General features: G+C 45.4%; 1 protein-coding gene and 1 long non-coding RNA gene across 6 annotated transcripts in view; one reads left to right on the top strand and one right to left on the bottom strand.

The window, feature by feature from the left end:
• LOC101165412 (unconventional myosin-Ic) overlaps positions 1-16,793 on the top strand; it is a 47,852-nt gene that overhangs the window by 14,956 nt on the left and 16,103 nt on the right. For 3 of the 5 annotated variants that reach the window (XM_023961533.2, XM_023961536.2, XM_078956524.1), the window contains 2 exons: positions 13,907-14,062; positions 14,383-14,498. In XM_023961533.2, coding sequence (XP_023817301.1) covers positions 13,907-14,062; positions 14,383-14,498 — 272 coding nt within the window. Of the gene's footprint in view, positions 1-7,265; positions 8,383-13,269; positions 13,416-13,906; positions 14,063-14,382; positions 14,499-16,793 lie in introns of those variants that run through there. The other 2 variants (XM_023961534.2, XM_078956523.1) reach the window with 2 other exon arrangements.
• LOC105355469 (uncharacterized) lies at positions 7,807-8,816 on the bottom strand. The gene is made up of 2 exons (XR_909867.3): positions 8,506-8,816; positions 7,807-8,390 (listed from the first exon to the last, which is right to left on the bottom strand). It is a non-coding gene; the product is annotated as an uncharacterized LOC105355469 (long non-coding RNA).

The following is a 16,793-nucleotide window of genomic DNA, read 5'->3' on the forward strand; positions in this document are numbered from 1 at the left end:
GTTATGTGGAAAGATCAACCTGTCACAGCTACCATTTATTAGCCAAACAGTTAAAAAACAGGATTGTTTCAAAAGCATTAATATAAATGCCACCTTAACAGCCTGGTGGGAATTTCTCAAAATATCAAAATCATCAATTCAACCGTGCAAAATGACACCCATCTGGAACAACCCGGACATCCTTATTAACAAAAAAATGATTCACTTCCCAGCTTGGCAAGCAGGGGGCATAAAACAACTAGAGCACGTAATTATTGATAGAAGATTCATAACCCCCCAGGAACTTCAAGACAAACATGGAATAAATAACTTCTTGGAATATCAGCAACTTAAATCAAGTATTACTAAAAAGTATAAAATTAAAGACGACGATTTAAAGCTACCAGATGTAGTTACCACTCTGATTAATTTTTCAATGAATAGAACTCTCTCCAAAATATACAAACTTTTATGTAATTTAGATAACAATATTGCCCTTCCAACAAAAAAATGGGATGCAGATTTGAGCATCAGCACAGATGAAAGCTTCTGGTCAGAACTTTGTCTAAACACCTTTAAACTGACAAAAAGTCCAAATCTGCAGCTAATCCATCTCAAAACTCTTCACAGAATTTACTACACTGGACAGAGGATGTTCAAGATGGGTCTCAGTAACTCAGACATTTGCGAGCACTGTGATAATAATCTACCCGACAGCTACATGCACGCACTGTGGTTCTGCACGCCTGTCCAGGCTCTCTGGCAGCAGGTATGTGCCGATTTATCAGTCTGGCTTAAGGTTTCAATCACTGCCTCACCGTCACTTTGTGTGCTTGGTGACATGAGTGCCATCGATATAGAAGAAGGATTAGCTTCTATCATTTTCATAACTCTTTGTATTGCCAAAAAAACTATTTTAATAAATTGGAAAAACAAGAAAAATATAAACATAAGTCAACACAGAAATCTGCTGTTTGATCATATCAGCTTGGAAAAAATGTCAGCCCAAAGCTCAAGTAACTTTGAAAGAATTCAGTCTCTCTGGTCTCCTGTGGTTGACTCCATGACTTAGGGGGTGGGGGGCTTGGTCGTCGCTGCTCCTTGCCCTTCTGCCGTGGTTTGGGGTGGGGGTCGGGGCTTCCGGTGCCTGGCGGGGGCGGTGGGGGGCTCCGTTGGTCGGGGGGTCGGGTCCGGTGCCTGGGTGGGGCGGGCTGGGGCGCTGCGTGGTCCTCTGGGCTTGGGTGTGGGGGTGCGTGGTGGGGGGGTGGGGTGGTGGTCTGGCTTGGCTTGGGGGGGTGGTCCCTTTGCCTGTGCTGGGGGGGGTTGGCGGGGGGCCCTGCTCGGGTGGGGGGGGCCCAGCGGCGCCGGATGGGCTGCCCATCTGCACCTGGGGCTGGGATCGGCCCTTCCCTGGCTCTGGGGCGGGACGGGACAACCCTCTCGGGGCCCCCGGTCGCTCTGGGTGTCGCCCGCTTCGGCTGCGGGGTCTGGGGTGGGGTGGGGTGGGGGGCTTGTCGGCCCTGTCCTGTGGGGGGGCGTTCTGGGGGGGAGGGGGGGCCCATTATTAGTACGGGTCGGGGGGGCTAGCGGGTCGGGGTCTCCGCTGAGGCAATCAGTGGTTGCCTCGGCCGGTTGGCCTCCTCGGTCCCGTCGAGGCCTGACCAGAGCTCTTCTAGGGCCGGCGTCTGGGGGTGGGGGCCTGGGCTTGCTCCGGGGGGGGGCGACGCTTTCTGGCTCCTCTCTCTCTGTGTGGGGTGGGTGGTGCCGGGCCTGGGGTGTCGGCGCCTCCGGGGGTGGGCCCCTGGGCTGGGTGGCCCTGGCCCCTTTGCTGGGGGTGGGCAGGGGGACGGCTGTTTGACCACCGGGGGACAGTCTACCAGCTGTCCCCAACTTACCCCCTTCCTTATATAACCTCATATTAGGGTGAGGGGGTGGGGGGTCTAGCCTGCGATGCGCCTTGGGGGGGGGGCTACTTGGGAGTGGCCCCCCTCCTATGGTTGCCGTATGGAGTGGGCCCCCCCTCTTTCGGTTTTATTTGCACCTTAGACATGTAGGGTCCTTGGTAGGGGGGGTGCTTGGACATCACTGCAAGCAAGCAGCTGATGTCCTCCTGGCACCCTACCCGCCAATTTTAACCGCACCTTAGACATTTAGGGCCCCTTGGTGTGGAGGGTGAGGGGACATCACTGTGAGTAATCAGGAGATGTCCCCTTAGTGCCCTACTCGCCAATTTTAACTGCACCCCCCTTAGTACACACACCCCTCCCCCTTCAATATATACATTCAAACATAAACACACACACATGCACACAAACACCCTCTCAAACACCCATACACGCACACACATTTTACAAGGAAGGTGGGACCTGGGTCCATCTGTCCCCTACCCCTTCCCTGGTGGGGGGTGTGGGCCCCTTGGCGAAGGCGGCCGTGTCCCTTGGGTGCCGGCTCCCTGGGCCCGGCGGTGCTCTCTCCGCGCGGTGGGGGGGTTCATATTACACCTGAGCCGGGGGTGTTCGTGTCCCTGGGGGGTGGGTCCTGGTCCTTGCCCCTGGGCGCTGGGCCCCGCCAAACTTCCAACATGGCCGAGCCTGGTCGGGCCATATTTATAACATCCCTTGTGGGCCGCCCCTTTTTTCCCCGGGGTTCCCCCCTCCTGGGCGGGGGCGGCGGGCCCCTGCCTTGCTCCTACCTGGACCAACCGTGGGCCGGGTGGGTGGCTGCCTGGAGTGCGGAGCGGGTCTCCCTTGGGGGGTCCTGGCTCGTACCTGGGGTCGGGGCGGGGGGATGCCCGGAACTCCTGGGTGGTGGTGGGGTGCTCGTCTGGGGCTGTGGGCGTCCCTCTCCGGTGGGGCCCTGCGTTGGGCTCTTCCGGCGCGGCGGGGGGCTGCTTTCCTGGCTGGGCTGGGGCGGCGCTCTCTTTCCCTCTGCGCCTCCCTGCTCTCTGGCTCTGGGGGCCTCGCGGCGGTCCGGCTGGCCCTGGCCTGGGTGGCGGTCTTGGTCGCCCGGGGGGCGGTTGTTCCCTGCCTGTTCCCGTGTGGCGTTGGGGGAATTCCGGCTGCCGCTGCTGCTGCGGCGGGGGTATGGGTGTGGGGGTAGCTGGGCGCTCCTCCTCCTTCTTTTCACATTCCACCATCCATTTTAGAAGAACATAAACACTCACCTGAGCACAGGTGTTAGCTCACCTTTGCACTAATAGTTTGCATGAGTGAATGAATGAAAGATTTCACACTAGTTGGTTTAAAGGCATAGGTATGCGTTCGTGAACACTATCTGTTTTGTGTGCATGTTGACATGTGGACATTTTTGCGGCTAGCAGGTGTGTTGATAATATTTGAGTGTGTGTGAACAGGCCCCGCCCTTTTTGTACTACATTTGAACCGTACCGTAACGATAAACAACCAGTAAACCTGTCTGCTCTATGCTGCTTCATGGTCTTACCCCCCTTCCCCTCCTATTATCACCCTCCTACCCCCCCCTCTCTCTAACGTCCCTCTCTCTTCTTCCCCTCTTTCCTTTTCCGTCCGGTCCAACACCAAAGATTTTCAAACATGATTGAAATTAATAAATTTTGGCCTCAATTACAAAAGGGGTTTATTCAGACATACCTTTGGTTTGTCTGAAGATGAATAACCCCTCTTGTTAAAATAAAATATGTCCAACACAAGACGCCCTCAGCTCTCATCTGTTTGCCTAGCTGTTGGACAGGACAAGTTAAAAAAAAAAAAAAAAAAAAAAGAGAAAATGTACATACACATTTTTGCTCTTTGCGGTTCACAGAATGTGAGGGCTGCATCTTAAAGGGTTTATATGAGAAGCACTTTTACCCTTTTTATGTGGACTTAATATCATTGATGCTTTGCCTATGAAGTGTTTTTTTAATTTTTTTTAGTTTCTCGTATTCTGAGTTTTCCTAATCTGACCGGATTAGGTTGTCATTTTCCACACAGACAGAAAGTCAGATGATATTCAGGCAAAGAAAAGGATTCCTGTTGTTCTGTAACGGCCTATTCTGTTCATGTTCTTTCTTCTCCACTCACCCTGCCCGTCCAGCTTCTGATTGGCTGAGCGCACCTGATCCAGGTGATCAACAAACTAGTTTAGTGAGTGGGACAGTGGTCTTAGAGGCCTGGAGTTTTCCATTCCTCTCATCTTCCTCCAAGCAAGATGGGAAGGCGGCGTAAACTGCTTGACCTCACATTCCTGAAGCACGTTTTTGGGTCGTGTAAAGAGAAGCAAAGAGGAAAAACTTTTCTATTTTTGAGTGAAATCCTTCTGAGGAACCTTGTGGAGGAGGAAGTGTGAGAGAAAAGAGTTTGTGAGGGCGGGTGGAGCACTGAGCTTAAGGCGAAAGTTGTGTTTCTGCGTTCCCACAGAGTCGAGATCACATGAGCTTATGCCTGAAACCCTTTTAATTTGATAAATTTACACAAAGCCCCCTTTGTCCAAAGGTGGCCATTTCCTTTTCCCTCTAAAAAAGGACAGTTTTACGTGAACTTTGAGAGGATGGACACTAACGCACATGGAAGGGGGGGGGGCTGTTTGAATCCTGCAGGCTAGTGCTGGCAATGAATCCACCTGCAGGGTTGGTTAGCAGGTGTTTGCAGGAAACATCTGTGTTTGGACAGTTCCACCTGTCATTCGATTGCAGGCATAAAACAGAGTTTGCTTTGTTTCCATGGATTTATTGGTGCCGAGCCCTTTATTGATGATCCCAGTCATAAACGGAGCTGTGAAGAGAAGAATTCATATGCGGCGGTGGCCTTCTGATCACAGGCCGCCTTTAAAGCTGATATCCCAGAAGAAAAGTTAACCGGGAAGGGTTAATGTTTGACATCCAGGGCTGAGGAGGAGCCCCTCCCTCGTCCGGCTCAGCTCAAATATGCTGCTTCAGCATTACCCGGCAGACCTTTATGGCCCTCGCTCGTGCCAGAAGTCACTGAAGACCCAACGCAGGCCAGAACAAACCAGAGGATCCAGAGAGAAATGAGTCCAGCTCTTCATGTTTGCTTGGATCTCAGCTGCTTCCTGCTGCCCGTCACTGTGGAGAGACTGAGAGCGCCTGGAAAACATTACAGGACTTCTGCCGGGGGGTGGTGCTGAGGGCAGGCAGGAAAAGTCGAATCTTTCCCAGAGATCCAGTGAATGAGTGTGTTTATCCTTCTGGCACAGAGCTCTGGGGCAGTTATTTCCAGGCAATGTGAAACCTGCATGACGTCCCTCACTTCAGGGGCAGGAGGTGACCAGCAGAGGGCAGCGTGTTCGAGCCCCTGCCACTGAGATCTGCTTGTTGGGCCTGTTGTGTCTCTCCGCAGTCCTTGCCTCGTCTTAGCTGGTGCTAAAGCAAATCCAACCGCTGTTATCTAAAGATGCTTCATCTTTTTAAAAAAAGGGTCTTTGTTCCTGATGAATGAAACACAAACCCGGGTTTGCTGTGCCGAGCATTTTCAGAGGAACTCATTTAGACTCAGAACGACCTTGACGGATACTTTATCTTGACTGGAGCTGACAGTGTAAGACAAGACTTTAAGGGCATTTTATGAAAACTGCCTTCTAGCTTTTTAAAGACACCCTCAAATGAAAATTGTGTTTTTGCCGTTTTTAACATGTTCTGGTGTCATATAAAGAACATGAATCTGAAAATTGAATTTCAGAGTATTTTCTTATTTAAATTGTAGTAAATCAGGAGCAGACGAAAAAATGCAGTCTGAAAAAGATTGTATTTGTGCGGTAGAAAATACTCCAGGTGGGCCTCCATCTTTGTTTTTTTCCGTCTGCTGTTATCTGGCTCAAAACTGTACAGCTGAATAGCTCTGATTCTGCTCACCAGTTTTATTGCACCGGTAATTTTAGGGTTGGGTGAGGTGAGGGGCTGAAAGCGAGCAAGAGAGCGTGTAAACAGAGGGCTCTCAGCAGCAGAAGTTCATTAGAAATACACCTGAGTTGCCCACAACTCAGGTGTATTTCTAATGAACTTTTGCCGCTCTGCAGCAGCTACGTCCTAGAAAACGACACAGGTTTTTGGATTTTTGTCTAAAAAAAGGCACATAATCATAATTAAAAGACCAGCAGGAACATTTCTACAACAGAACAAAAGGAAGGATTGCTATGGGACTGTCAGGAATTCTCCTCCTCTTCTTCTCCATCAGGGTCCTCCTTCTTCTCATAAAATTTGACAACTCTTACACAAGAGTGTTTACCAACATGTGTACTGGAAGGCACACAGGGATGCACAAAACCAACAACTGCTTATTCTTTGGAGTTACCAGGTTTCTTGATCAAATTTACAGGAAGGAGCGGCTCCTCCTAATGAGGGCTGTAAAGTTTGCGTCTCCTGCTGCTCCTCTTCAGCCTGAACGTCCCTGCACCTCGCCCATCTGTTGTTCTGTTGCTGCTAATTGTTCACCGCTGCTCCCATGAAGAAGTCAAGTTCCACCGAAGATGAAAGTGAAGTTTCTGCGCTCAGACCCACTTTGTTGTCTGCAGAGAAAAACCCCGTCACACTTTCAGTCAGTTTATGATCCCATAAACTGAAGGTATAAAGGAACCAGTCGGCTTCTGAAGCCTTTCGAGCTCCGTGTTTGGAACGGATCAAGGTTCAGGTTTAAAGTTCTGAGGGTTGATTGGATCGAATGAATCTTTGATCCCTTTTATTTTTGCCTGTTGTGATCATTGCTGGAAGTTTATAGCAGTGAGTTGTTCTCTAAAGGGGAGACAGGAGCATTCTGGGAAATCACAAATTCAACCCATAAATCTGAAAATGAATCAAAAGGAGGGGGACACACAGAGCAGGGGGAGTTTCTGTGAAATGATCTGCGTGCGCTTGAGTCCTAAAACACGAGGAGGTTCTGTTTGTCTGAGGCATTTTACATCTTTGTCTTTGAACTGAGTTACATACTTTTTTTTACTGGGAGAATATTTGAAAAGTTAAATCATTTTGCAGCAGCCTTTGTCTTGAATGTTGCTACCAGGAGCTTATCCGAGCAACATTGGAGCCATCCAGCTGCATAGTTCTGAGCCAGATGTCAGCTCAAACAAGGAAAACAAAGATATTTGTCTGAAATGAGATCCATCAGAATAGAGCGGAGCCTTTGGCCCACCTGGCGTATTTTCTGCAACACAAATAATCTGTTTTTCCAACGTCATTTTATCGTCTGCTCCTGATTTACAACAATTTGAATAAAGAAGTACTAAGGAATTTCAAGCTTAATTTTATTTGTATATATATTATCCATCATCAGAAAAATGCCACAAGAACAATCAATTAAATCAGAAATAAATTGATACATTAAATCACTCAATTAAAAACTCAATTTAATCAGAGTGGTACTTTAAGAAAGTCCCCAGAATTTTCAACGAAGAACACTTAGAAGAAAAGTAGAGGAAAATACATCGACTTGTAAGAAAACCCTAAAAAACATGAACCCAGTTTAAAATCTTGGTTGAAGTGTTTTGGTCTTTGTGTTTGTTGTGGTTGGTGGCAACAGTTTCTCTTTTCCCGTAACATGCTGAGTATTATTAGTGCTAAAGACCAGGAACCTGCTGAGGCGTTTGATCTGCAGCAAGCAGATGCATGCATCCGTCTGCAGCTCTGGTCTGGAGTTAGAACCCTGCCTGCAATCACACTGCTCCACTACATCTGTCAATGCGTGCACACATGCATGCTATACATGCAGAAAGCATCAAAAACCAAAGTTATGACTCAGTTAGTTCAATGATTAGCCTCTTGATCATCAGAGAAAAATAATCTTTTAAATCCACTAATAACTACAATTCCCTGAGCCCCACCCTTTCTCTATTGGTATCATTGAAAAGCCCCACATGTCCTTTGGAGATTCAACTAGGAGTTTATTCAATAGTATGCAGTGGTTTGGAGATGTTCATGTTTATAAATGTCCTATACAGAGGACACATTTACATCGCTGGTAGTCAAGAGGTTAAAAGAACAGTCAGGACTAGGCTTAGAACCTCCACAAAAGTTAACCTAGAACCCGTCAGCTGTTCTGCTTTTAGAATTTCTTTCTTACTGTAGTTCATCTTATCCAGTTTTCCTTCAGACTTAAAGTGCTTGTTGTCTTCAGGAGGAAGTAATTAAAAAAAAAAAAAAGTTATTGGTGGGAGTGGGGTTACATGTCACCCCAGAGAGGGGCTGTTTCCTCTGAAGGGAGGGAGAAGCAAAGTGGGTGAAGGAGTGGAGAGGAGGCAGAGCGACGTGGAGAGAGGCAGTAAGAGGAGAAGCATGGCAGCTGGCTCTCAGGACGGAGGGGAGAGCTTCTAAAAACAAACCCTGGGCTGAAAAGTGGCGCTGACGCTGGAGGCCACATTCCACCAAGGCCGTGGTGGAACGCAGAGAACAACCAAATCCCTGGGAAGACGGCAGGAGCCATGAAGTACAGACCTTCGGTAAGACTCTGTGGGGAGTGCAGTGTGGAAATCAGGGCTGGTTTTACGCTTTGCTGACTCTCCGGGAGGCTGTCAGGTTGAAATCCACAGGCCTGGATTCCAGAGTAGCGGTTAAGCTGTTACCTCTGTCATTTTGATGAATCCACGCACGCGCTGATGTGGACGACGGAGTTTCTCTGCACTCAGTAACTGGTGTTGCATAATAACCTTGCCGGCGTCCTGGTTGACCTGAAGGACGCAGGTGGGCAGTCCGTGGCTTGCTCACCTGTCACGCCTCCCTCACGCTGTTTGTGGTGGAAGTTCTCTGGATCCTGGCATCTCCTCAGCCAGGGCTGCGGCGCTGCTTTGGTTCAGTTAACAAACGTTAACGAAAGAGAATCTGTGACGGATTGAGTATGTGTTTGCATGCAATCATCGCCCTGATGAGTGCATGTGTGTAGGAGACACACCAACAAATTCCTGACACAGTTGTCATCGTTGCCTGCAGGCATCTGACCGGAGCTTTCATTGGTCGAATGTTAACCTCTTCATTTTTAGACAAACTGACTCTAAAAACTGTAAAGCCTTTAGCAGAGCTTCGCCTGAGTTGTTCCGAGGAATTTAGCAGAGGGACAAATGGGTTTTCTTAAACTATAAAAACGTGGCTTGATTTAAAGCTTGATTCTGTTTCACCCTAAATGTCGGAGTAAATGATTCTTATCAGATTTTACGATTGTAAACACGTTTTAAAATGTTTGTCTGAGAGATGAATGAACGACTTCCACTAATGTCTCTAACCATACCTGATGCTGCAGAAAATTACTTCTCTTTTTTTTTAAATCAGCTTTTAAAACCGTGTAAGGATTTGATTTACTTCCTCATAACTGACTGATGGTTCTGCAGAGTTATTGCATCACAGAACCAAAGGTCCGATCTTAAGCAGAGTTTTCCCGAGTCACTCCAGAGTTGGACTTTAACTGTTCTGCTGCTCCTTCAAAGACCTCAAAGGAAAGCTCTGGAACGTCTCGCTCTGATGCACAGTCAGGAAAAGAGGGACTGCCTGGGATTTAGAACCATTTTGTTCCACCTGCCTGACCACTCTAGAACTGTTTCAGTGAACAGACACGATCAAAACCGAAACCCGTCTTTTCATTACAGACTTGTGTGAAGTTTCTTTTCCTGACAAAACTGACCGCTACATTTCCTCCATCTTTTCTCTGCACAGCAACCTTTCTGAGTAGAACTGGTCTGGTTAAACATAACACTGTCAGTTCTTTAAGTTCAATTTAAATCACAAACAACTGCTGCTGTGAATAAAATTCGGCATCTGCTCAGGTCTGCCACAATAAACTCGGCTCCAAGTTGGTTTGTTTGCTGCACAGGATATGGAAAGCATGATGGCATGTAGGAACCGGACCGCCGTCGCAGCGTTCCAAAGAGCGGGTGGAGGTCCATCGTGTATTACCATCAGGAAAGCCAAACAGTGAAAGAATCTTTGACGAACAATGAAGCAATGGAGACGGACAGAAATGATTATGAAACAGGAAGATGTAAAGAAGAGGAAAAGGAGGGGAAGTAAAGCTGTGGTTTCTTTCCTCTCTGCCACCATATGAGAAAAGTAGTCTTAACAACTTGATAGGCCAGTTTTTCTGCAGTAATTTAACCGGTTCCTGAACGCAGAAGACCCAGCAGGCTCCATTTTTTCCCAGGAAAAGTCCTCTCAGCTGTAGACAGGAAGTGGTGCCTCCAGCTGCAGCCACAGCAGTGTCTGCATTAAAGAAAACAAACTAGACTTAAAAAAAAAACAGCAGAAAAATAAAAGGAAAACTGGAGCGCACTCCCTCCTGTAGGAGAACATGTCAAACGCTGACTCAGCAGAACTTATAGCTACCTGGGGAGATGGAGATGTTACTCTGTTGGCTGATGGACACACTCTTGAACTCTTTAATTGTAGTTTTCACCATAAAAGTCTAATTTAAACCGGGAAACATTTATCTAAAGACACTTTTTGTCCTCCTGGTGTTTGTTGTTTAGAACTGGAACAAACTCCTATTTTCTAAGATGAGCTCCTATATTGGTAACATTCTAGTGTTCTCTAATAAAACCCAGATGTTGGTGGTCTTTCTCTTCCTCCAGCTTTGAAGTGGCCTCTGCTGTTAGGTGCCACCATAACAGCCATATTTAGGAGTTAGCCCCCAAATGAACCACTATTCTCCTTATGAGAAGGCATTTAGGTCCTGAACCATGTTGGTACATGAAACCTGTTTAGAAAAGAAGAACCTGACCAAATAAAAATGCACTGAAGGATTCAGGAGACACACTAGTTGTTTCCAAATTCCCTCATTGACTCAAGTGGCCCCCATACGGCTATCACCATTTCTTCAGGTTGTTCAAATCAACAATTTTAAAATCCAGTGTGCTAGAAATTTCCCAGAAGTTTCTGTAAAAATACTAGTGAGCATTGATGATCACTACACTGGTAAATATAGAACACAATGCATTGCAATTGAACAGTTTGTCATATGTAAATATGCATTTCAATTTATATTTGATAAATCCTCCACATTTTCATCATTAGGTTTTTACTTCGGCAAATGGGTGGCGTCATATTTGCCTTTAAAAAAAGTCATCTGAATGGCATTCAAATCTAGGACGTTGGATAGTCCCACACTATAAAGTCTATAAGGGGTCATAGAGTAGTGAAGGAATTCTGATACAACCTCTGACTTTAAAACAACTGCAGTAAAGAAAGTTGGTTCAAAGTGAAAACTGTAGTTTGCTTCATTGTGCAGTCGTAAACAAACACAACTCTCTTCTGTGAGCCAGATGTTCCTCTTACAGACAAACATTTAGATGGATTGAAAACATGATCATAATTTTTCTCATTTTTGCAAAGAAAACAGTGGAAAAAAGTATGGAGGTTTGTGTTTGGGTGATTATTTTTTTCATTGGGAGAAAGAATTGAATCCTTTCTAATGCAAGAGACGGAGGAGTAGCTGCACTGAGGCTGTGACTTTGACGCCTGCTGGGGTTCATCACAGTAGGATATGATCACACCACACTCGAAGACTTTTTTTTTTTGTAACGTAGTCCATGATTGATGTAATAAAAAATTTCCGCTGAACCTAAAAACGCCTTGACAGCGTAACTCTTGTGCTATCCTAGGCACTTTAACATTGGGAGTTGGGTCATCTAGACCCACTAGACAGTGCTCTGAACCTTTTTTCTTCAATGATTTGTGATCTTCACTGGTGTCCAAGGATTACATGAAATCTTTCCACCTTCATCCACCTTTGTCATGGTAGGGAGAATACGTCAATGTAAGGGTGGGGTCATCTAAGATGGCACAAGGGATAAAGAACAGCAGGTGATGTTAAGGGCATGTGCAGCAGAGGAAACATCAGAGTTGAGCACCATCAGTCCAGCAGCTCCAACTCTAAAACACTCCTTACCTGGAAATGCAAACCCCATAAAGATGGGAAATAATTAGATGTTCCTTCCGTTCAATCAAATTGTCCTTATTTAAAATAAATGATTAAAATGATTCCCTATCCATACGTGGACCCGTGCCTGCTGCAGATGTTGATCTGTGGATGTCACTAACCTCACAGTTCGGATAACTGGAATTTAATTTCTGTACAATAAGACATCTGAAACTGAACTGATGAGAAAAAAATGTTCTATAAATATCTCTAGTTCTAGATCTCAAGTGAATGTTCAGAATCAACCAGAATGCTTCTGAACTGTTCAGTTCTCATGAGTGAAGGAGGCTTCATATGAAGCGCAGATCTAAAATGTTTAGACTGTGAAGAGCTGATATCAGAGGTTCTGCTCCTGATGGGAAATGTTACGACTTGCTGTAAATGTTTCCCTGTTTATGTAGACTAAACTTGTAACCGGCGACTGGAGACCAGAAATCAGTGAGAAGGATGCATTGGATTATGATCAGTGCAGAGTCGCTGCTCCTCGTCATCAGGTTTGCTCCATCATCTCCTGACGTGACTGATGAAGATGAGAAACAAACAGGCCTTTAGCTCAACTAGCCTCGGGTATCTTCATCCTGAAGTCTCTCAAAGAGGTTCATGAAAAGCTTGAAGCACCTTGTTGCTGCTGATGCACCTGGATGCCACTGGATTCTGGGAAATCTTTGAATCAAGGCTAAAAACAGTTTTGTTTGATTGTAAGTGAATCTTTTCTCCAAAAACTCCAGCTCTTACTCTTGAGGGATCCAAAATGGTTGTTCTGGATTTCAGGTCGTTTCTCAGCTTTGAGGAGACACAGATGAAACCTTGACTCCTCTCTAATGTTCTCTCCGTTTGCAAAGCCGCTCGCCTCTTCGCCTCTTTGCAAGCCCGTAAAGATAAATGACAGCAGTGGTTTGGTTAATTAAAGGTTGTGAGAGCAGCTGGCAGCATGAGCGACTGTCGTTTAGTGTGGTCGTGTTGACTTTGTTTTCCTGAACTTGTGTTGTGGACCCGTGGACATGCCTCATCGCCGTGCGTGGCTCTCCTAGGGCTCTGCAACTCCTCCCCTTCTTAGCAGCTGCTCCTGCACATGCAAAGAAGAACACATGTTCTCAGGCCCTGGTGTTGCCGTTGAGGGCGCTGCTGTGTGGAATTTCAGGGAGTACTGTTAATTTTCCAGCAGAGTTTCAATGGAGTGATGGGGCTGATCTGGAAACCTAACACAGCATCAATCATGCCCCCCCTCCTGTATTTCCCCCCCTCTAGTCTGGCTCTAATTAATGTTCTCAGCTCCCCCAGGCCTCCTCCTCTCCTAATCGCTATCTTCACTCCTGAGGGATTAAACTGCTGCTCTGCATAACACGACAACAGCACCTGATGTACTTTCTTAATTTCTGCTCCACCCTCATCCTTGTATCCATCCTCTTCAGTCTCAAACCCCCCTCCCCATCACAACTTTTGCCCTCCTGCGTCCACCTCCGTCCATTTCTGATCATGGACGTCAACAACATTTGCAGTCTTCTGCGTAAAACTCAAGGCTCTCTCTTAGACATGGGCTTCCTGCGTAAACCAGTCGATGATCTTCAGCATGTAAGTGTTGCAGTTTGTTGACGCATTTCTTTCTAAATTGGTCCCAGATATTTTTGAACATGTGAAAGCGGGTGTGGCTCCTCGTGTTTGGATGAAGCGATAACTCTCTGCTTGCATCTCTGTTTGTTTTGTGTAAGGTTCTCGCTGATATTAGGATTAGTTAAAGGCGACTTCAACGAAAGCAGGGAGTCAGCAGAACGACCCTGAATGTTCTACTTCCTGAGTTTATGGCCTTTCAAACATTTCTGTGTCAAAGCTCAAAAGTTTGGTCTTTTCTGAACTGTTGATCCTGCGCTGATCCTTCTCCAGATTAACCCTTTCATTACTATCTCTTGATTACCTGGATCAGGTAATGAAGCCAATCAAAGGCTTCAATAGCTGGTTGTTAAAGGGCTTGAGTTTACCTTGAGGCCAAAAAAAGAAAACATCACAACAATAAAGTTTGGGGATTTAACTTCATCCAATCATATCTCCTTTTTTTTGTCATCCAGGTGGTGGCTAGTGAAGGTGTGCGGGCTATGATGGAGTCGGCCCTAACAGCAAGAGACCGGGTCGGCGTGCAGGACTTTGTCCTGCTGGAGAACTACACCAGTGAGGCCGCCTTTATAGAGAACCTACGTAAACGCTTCAAGGAGAACCTCATCTATGTGAGTAAAAGGCTAAACTCTTAGTTCCAACTGCACTTACAGGGCTGTCTGCAGGCAAAAAAATGGTCAAACCAGCACGAGGCGTGCAGGAGGTTCACACATAATATCAACGTTGTAAACCCCTTAAGTAAAAACGTGTTACTACGGACATGCTGCTCCCATACGGGGGAACCCCCCTGAGTACAGCTTAATATGTCCTCATGTTGGTCTGACCTGTGGAGGATTTACAGTTGCATTATATTTTTATAAAGACCTAAAGAAATAAGGTCAAGGAAACACATTTACCATAAGGACTTACACCTGTTTTCATCTTTCAATAGACCTACATCGGTTCAGTGCTGGTGTCAGTTAACCCGTACAAAGACCTGGAAATCTACAACAAGAACCACATGGAGCGATACCGGGGCGTCAATTTCTACGAAGTCTCACCACACATGTAAGTTTATTCAGTCCCCATCTGTCTGAAGATTTGATTAAAAAGATCTTGATGACTCTTGTTCAGACACTATGAAAGGAACCATATGTTGTTATGTTATTACAATTATCCTAAGTTTGATACGTCTTTGTGCATTATTCTGTGATTGCTTGAAATAAACCATTTCAAATCAAAAATCAAAATCTCCCAACACTAGATGGCAGTTAAAACTATTTGCTGTAGCCTGAGCTGATGTAGCGTTCATCAGAATTCGATCCATAAACTCCATTGGAGTTTTTGTTGTATGTATTAAATGAGGGCTCATTTGTTTTGTTCAGACATAAAACAACTAAAAAATTTTTAATAGAAATGTGAAATCGTAAAGGGACAGAACTGGAGAGAAAAACAGTTAATGAAAATGCACAGAGAAGATGTGAAAACGGTAATAAAAATACATTACCCAGAAACCCAGAAACAGATTAGTGAGGAAAAAAAGGGGTTTAGTTGCAGTTGGTTTTTAGATTTTTAGATGCTAAAGTTAGCTTCCAAAAAGTACAAAGAAATGTGAATCACATGAAGAACTCATTTTGACATCACAACATTTAGATTTAGTTTTAGAATTAATGTTTATTCATGTTGTTGAAATGTATTCAGAGTAAGAGTTTGTGTTCTATGTGTTTGTCATCTCCGAGCCTGTGACTGCATGGGAGTATTTGCTGTGTGGTAATTTCTCACACAGACATGAAGCGACGTCATGTTCACAGGATTTCATGACTCGGGCTGGCTGTTTGTTGTAGAGGTTACCACAGGAATGGTTTGTTGAATCCTTCTCTGCCAGCAGCAAAACAAACCGCACTCTGAAAAGTCACTGAAACCTTTCCAAATCTCTCACTGGCCTCACTTTTAACAACTCCCAGCTCTTGACTTCACTTCCAACCGCAAAGGTTTTCTCCGCCTGCAGCTGAAAGATAACGCTTTGACAAAGTGTGAAGAGTTGCTGGAAAGAAAATGGGAGGCAGAGGAGGGAAAAAGCGATGGTGTTAGGCAGAAGAGGGGATTCCTCTGACCTCATAACCATCAGTGCAAACACGTCCTGAGAGCTGGGCTTTATCTTTCAACAAGAACGCTTTTGTCAGAAACGCGGAGGCCATGGACGAGACGAATGATGGAGGAGAACAAAGTGATCTACGTTTACACTCGTCATTCTACACCCTTCAGAGGTGTTTCATAAACATTTAATGCCTGATGGCTTTTAATGTTTTAAGTTTATTTTATTGCTTCTTTGATTTAAGTGTTTAAATGAAGTGGAAACAAGAAAATGATGAGATTTGATCATTTATGGCAAGGAAGCAGCTTAATCAATAGGTTACTGTCAAAAATGTGGAAACACCAAACGTTAGCAGATCTTTAAGGAGAAAACTTTAAGCTTCATGATGGAGAAAAACCATTTGGTTAAGCCACAGGGGTCAAACTCCAGGCCTCAGGGATCCTACATGTTTACCGCCAGCTTCTTATTGACGAAACACACCTGATCCAGGTGAGGTAGGGCTGGTTTTCGGAAAAACCAGCAGGATGCTGGCCTCGAGGCCTGGAGGGGGGATGCCCTATGGGTTAAGGCACTGAAAAGCAGAAAGAATGAAGTTTAATGTTCCTTTGATGGACTGGCTTCTGCTTAAGATTCACCCTGCCTTTGCTGAAAGACGGCTAGGAAAAGCTCCAGCAACCTCCTTCACCCTAACGGACAAATACATGAAGAATTCTGAGTAGACAAACTCGACATGAAAGAGCAGACATGGATTTTGTTCTTGTTTGTTGATAAATGAATCAATAGATGAATGGAGGGCTGCACAGTGGTGCAGTGGTTAGCGCCATTTCCTTGGTTCGAATCCCAGCTGCTATACTTGATTGGAATTGTGAATCAAATCTTCTCCAGACTTTGGTTGATGTTCCTTTAGGTTTTAAATATTAACGTGTATAAAACTGTCACATTGAGTTGAACTGGTTTTATTAAACCTCTTTTCTCTATCAAATGATTTGAGGATAATCAGTGAGTATGTGCGTTTTAGGTCATTTTTCAGTACGTTGAGTAGTCGAAGTGATATCTGTGGGTCACATGACTTCAAGCAAAGAGTTGATTCTTATAAAGGAATTTTGTAGAATTATTTGGCTTTTTTCCCATTAATGTGAAATCTCAACTGATTTCTCTCATAATTAAATAATTGATCTGTTTGCTCAGAATCTAAATAATTAACAATAAAAAGATTCATTCCAAACACCTGAAATCCCGATCTAATGGTTTGTTCCCTTCTCTTTTAG

This window comes from Oryzias latipes, chromosome 13 (genome assembly GCF_053564925.1).
Source record: "Oryzias latipes strain Hd-rR chromosome 13, Olatipes_Hd-rR_3.1".
Classification (NCBI taxonomy): domain Eukaryota; kingdom Metazoa; phylum Chordata; class Actinopteri; order Beloniformes; family Adrianichthyidae; genus Oryzias; species Oryzias latipes.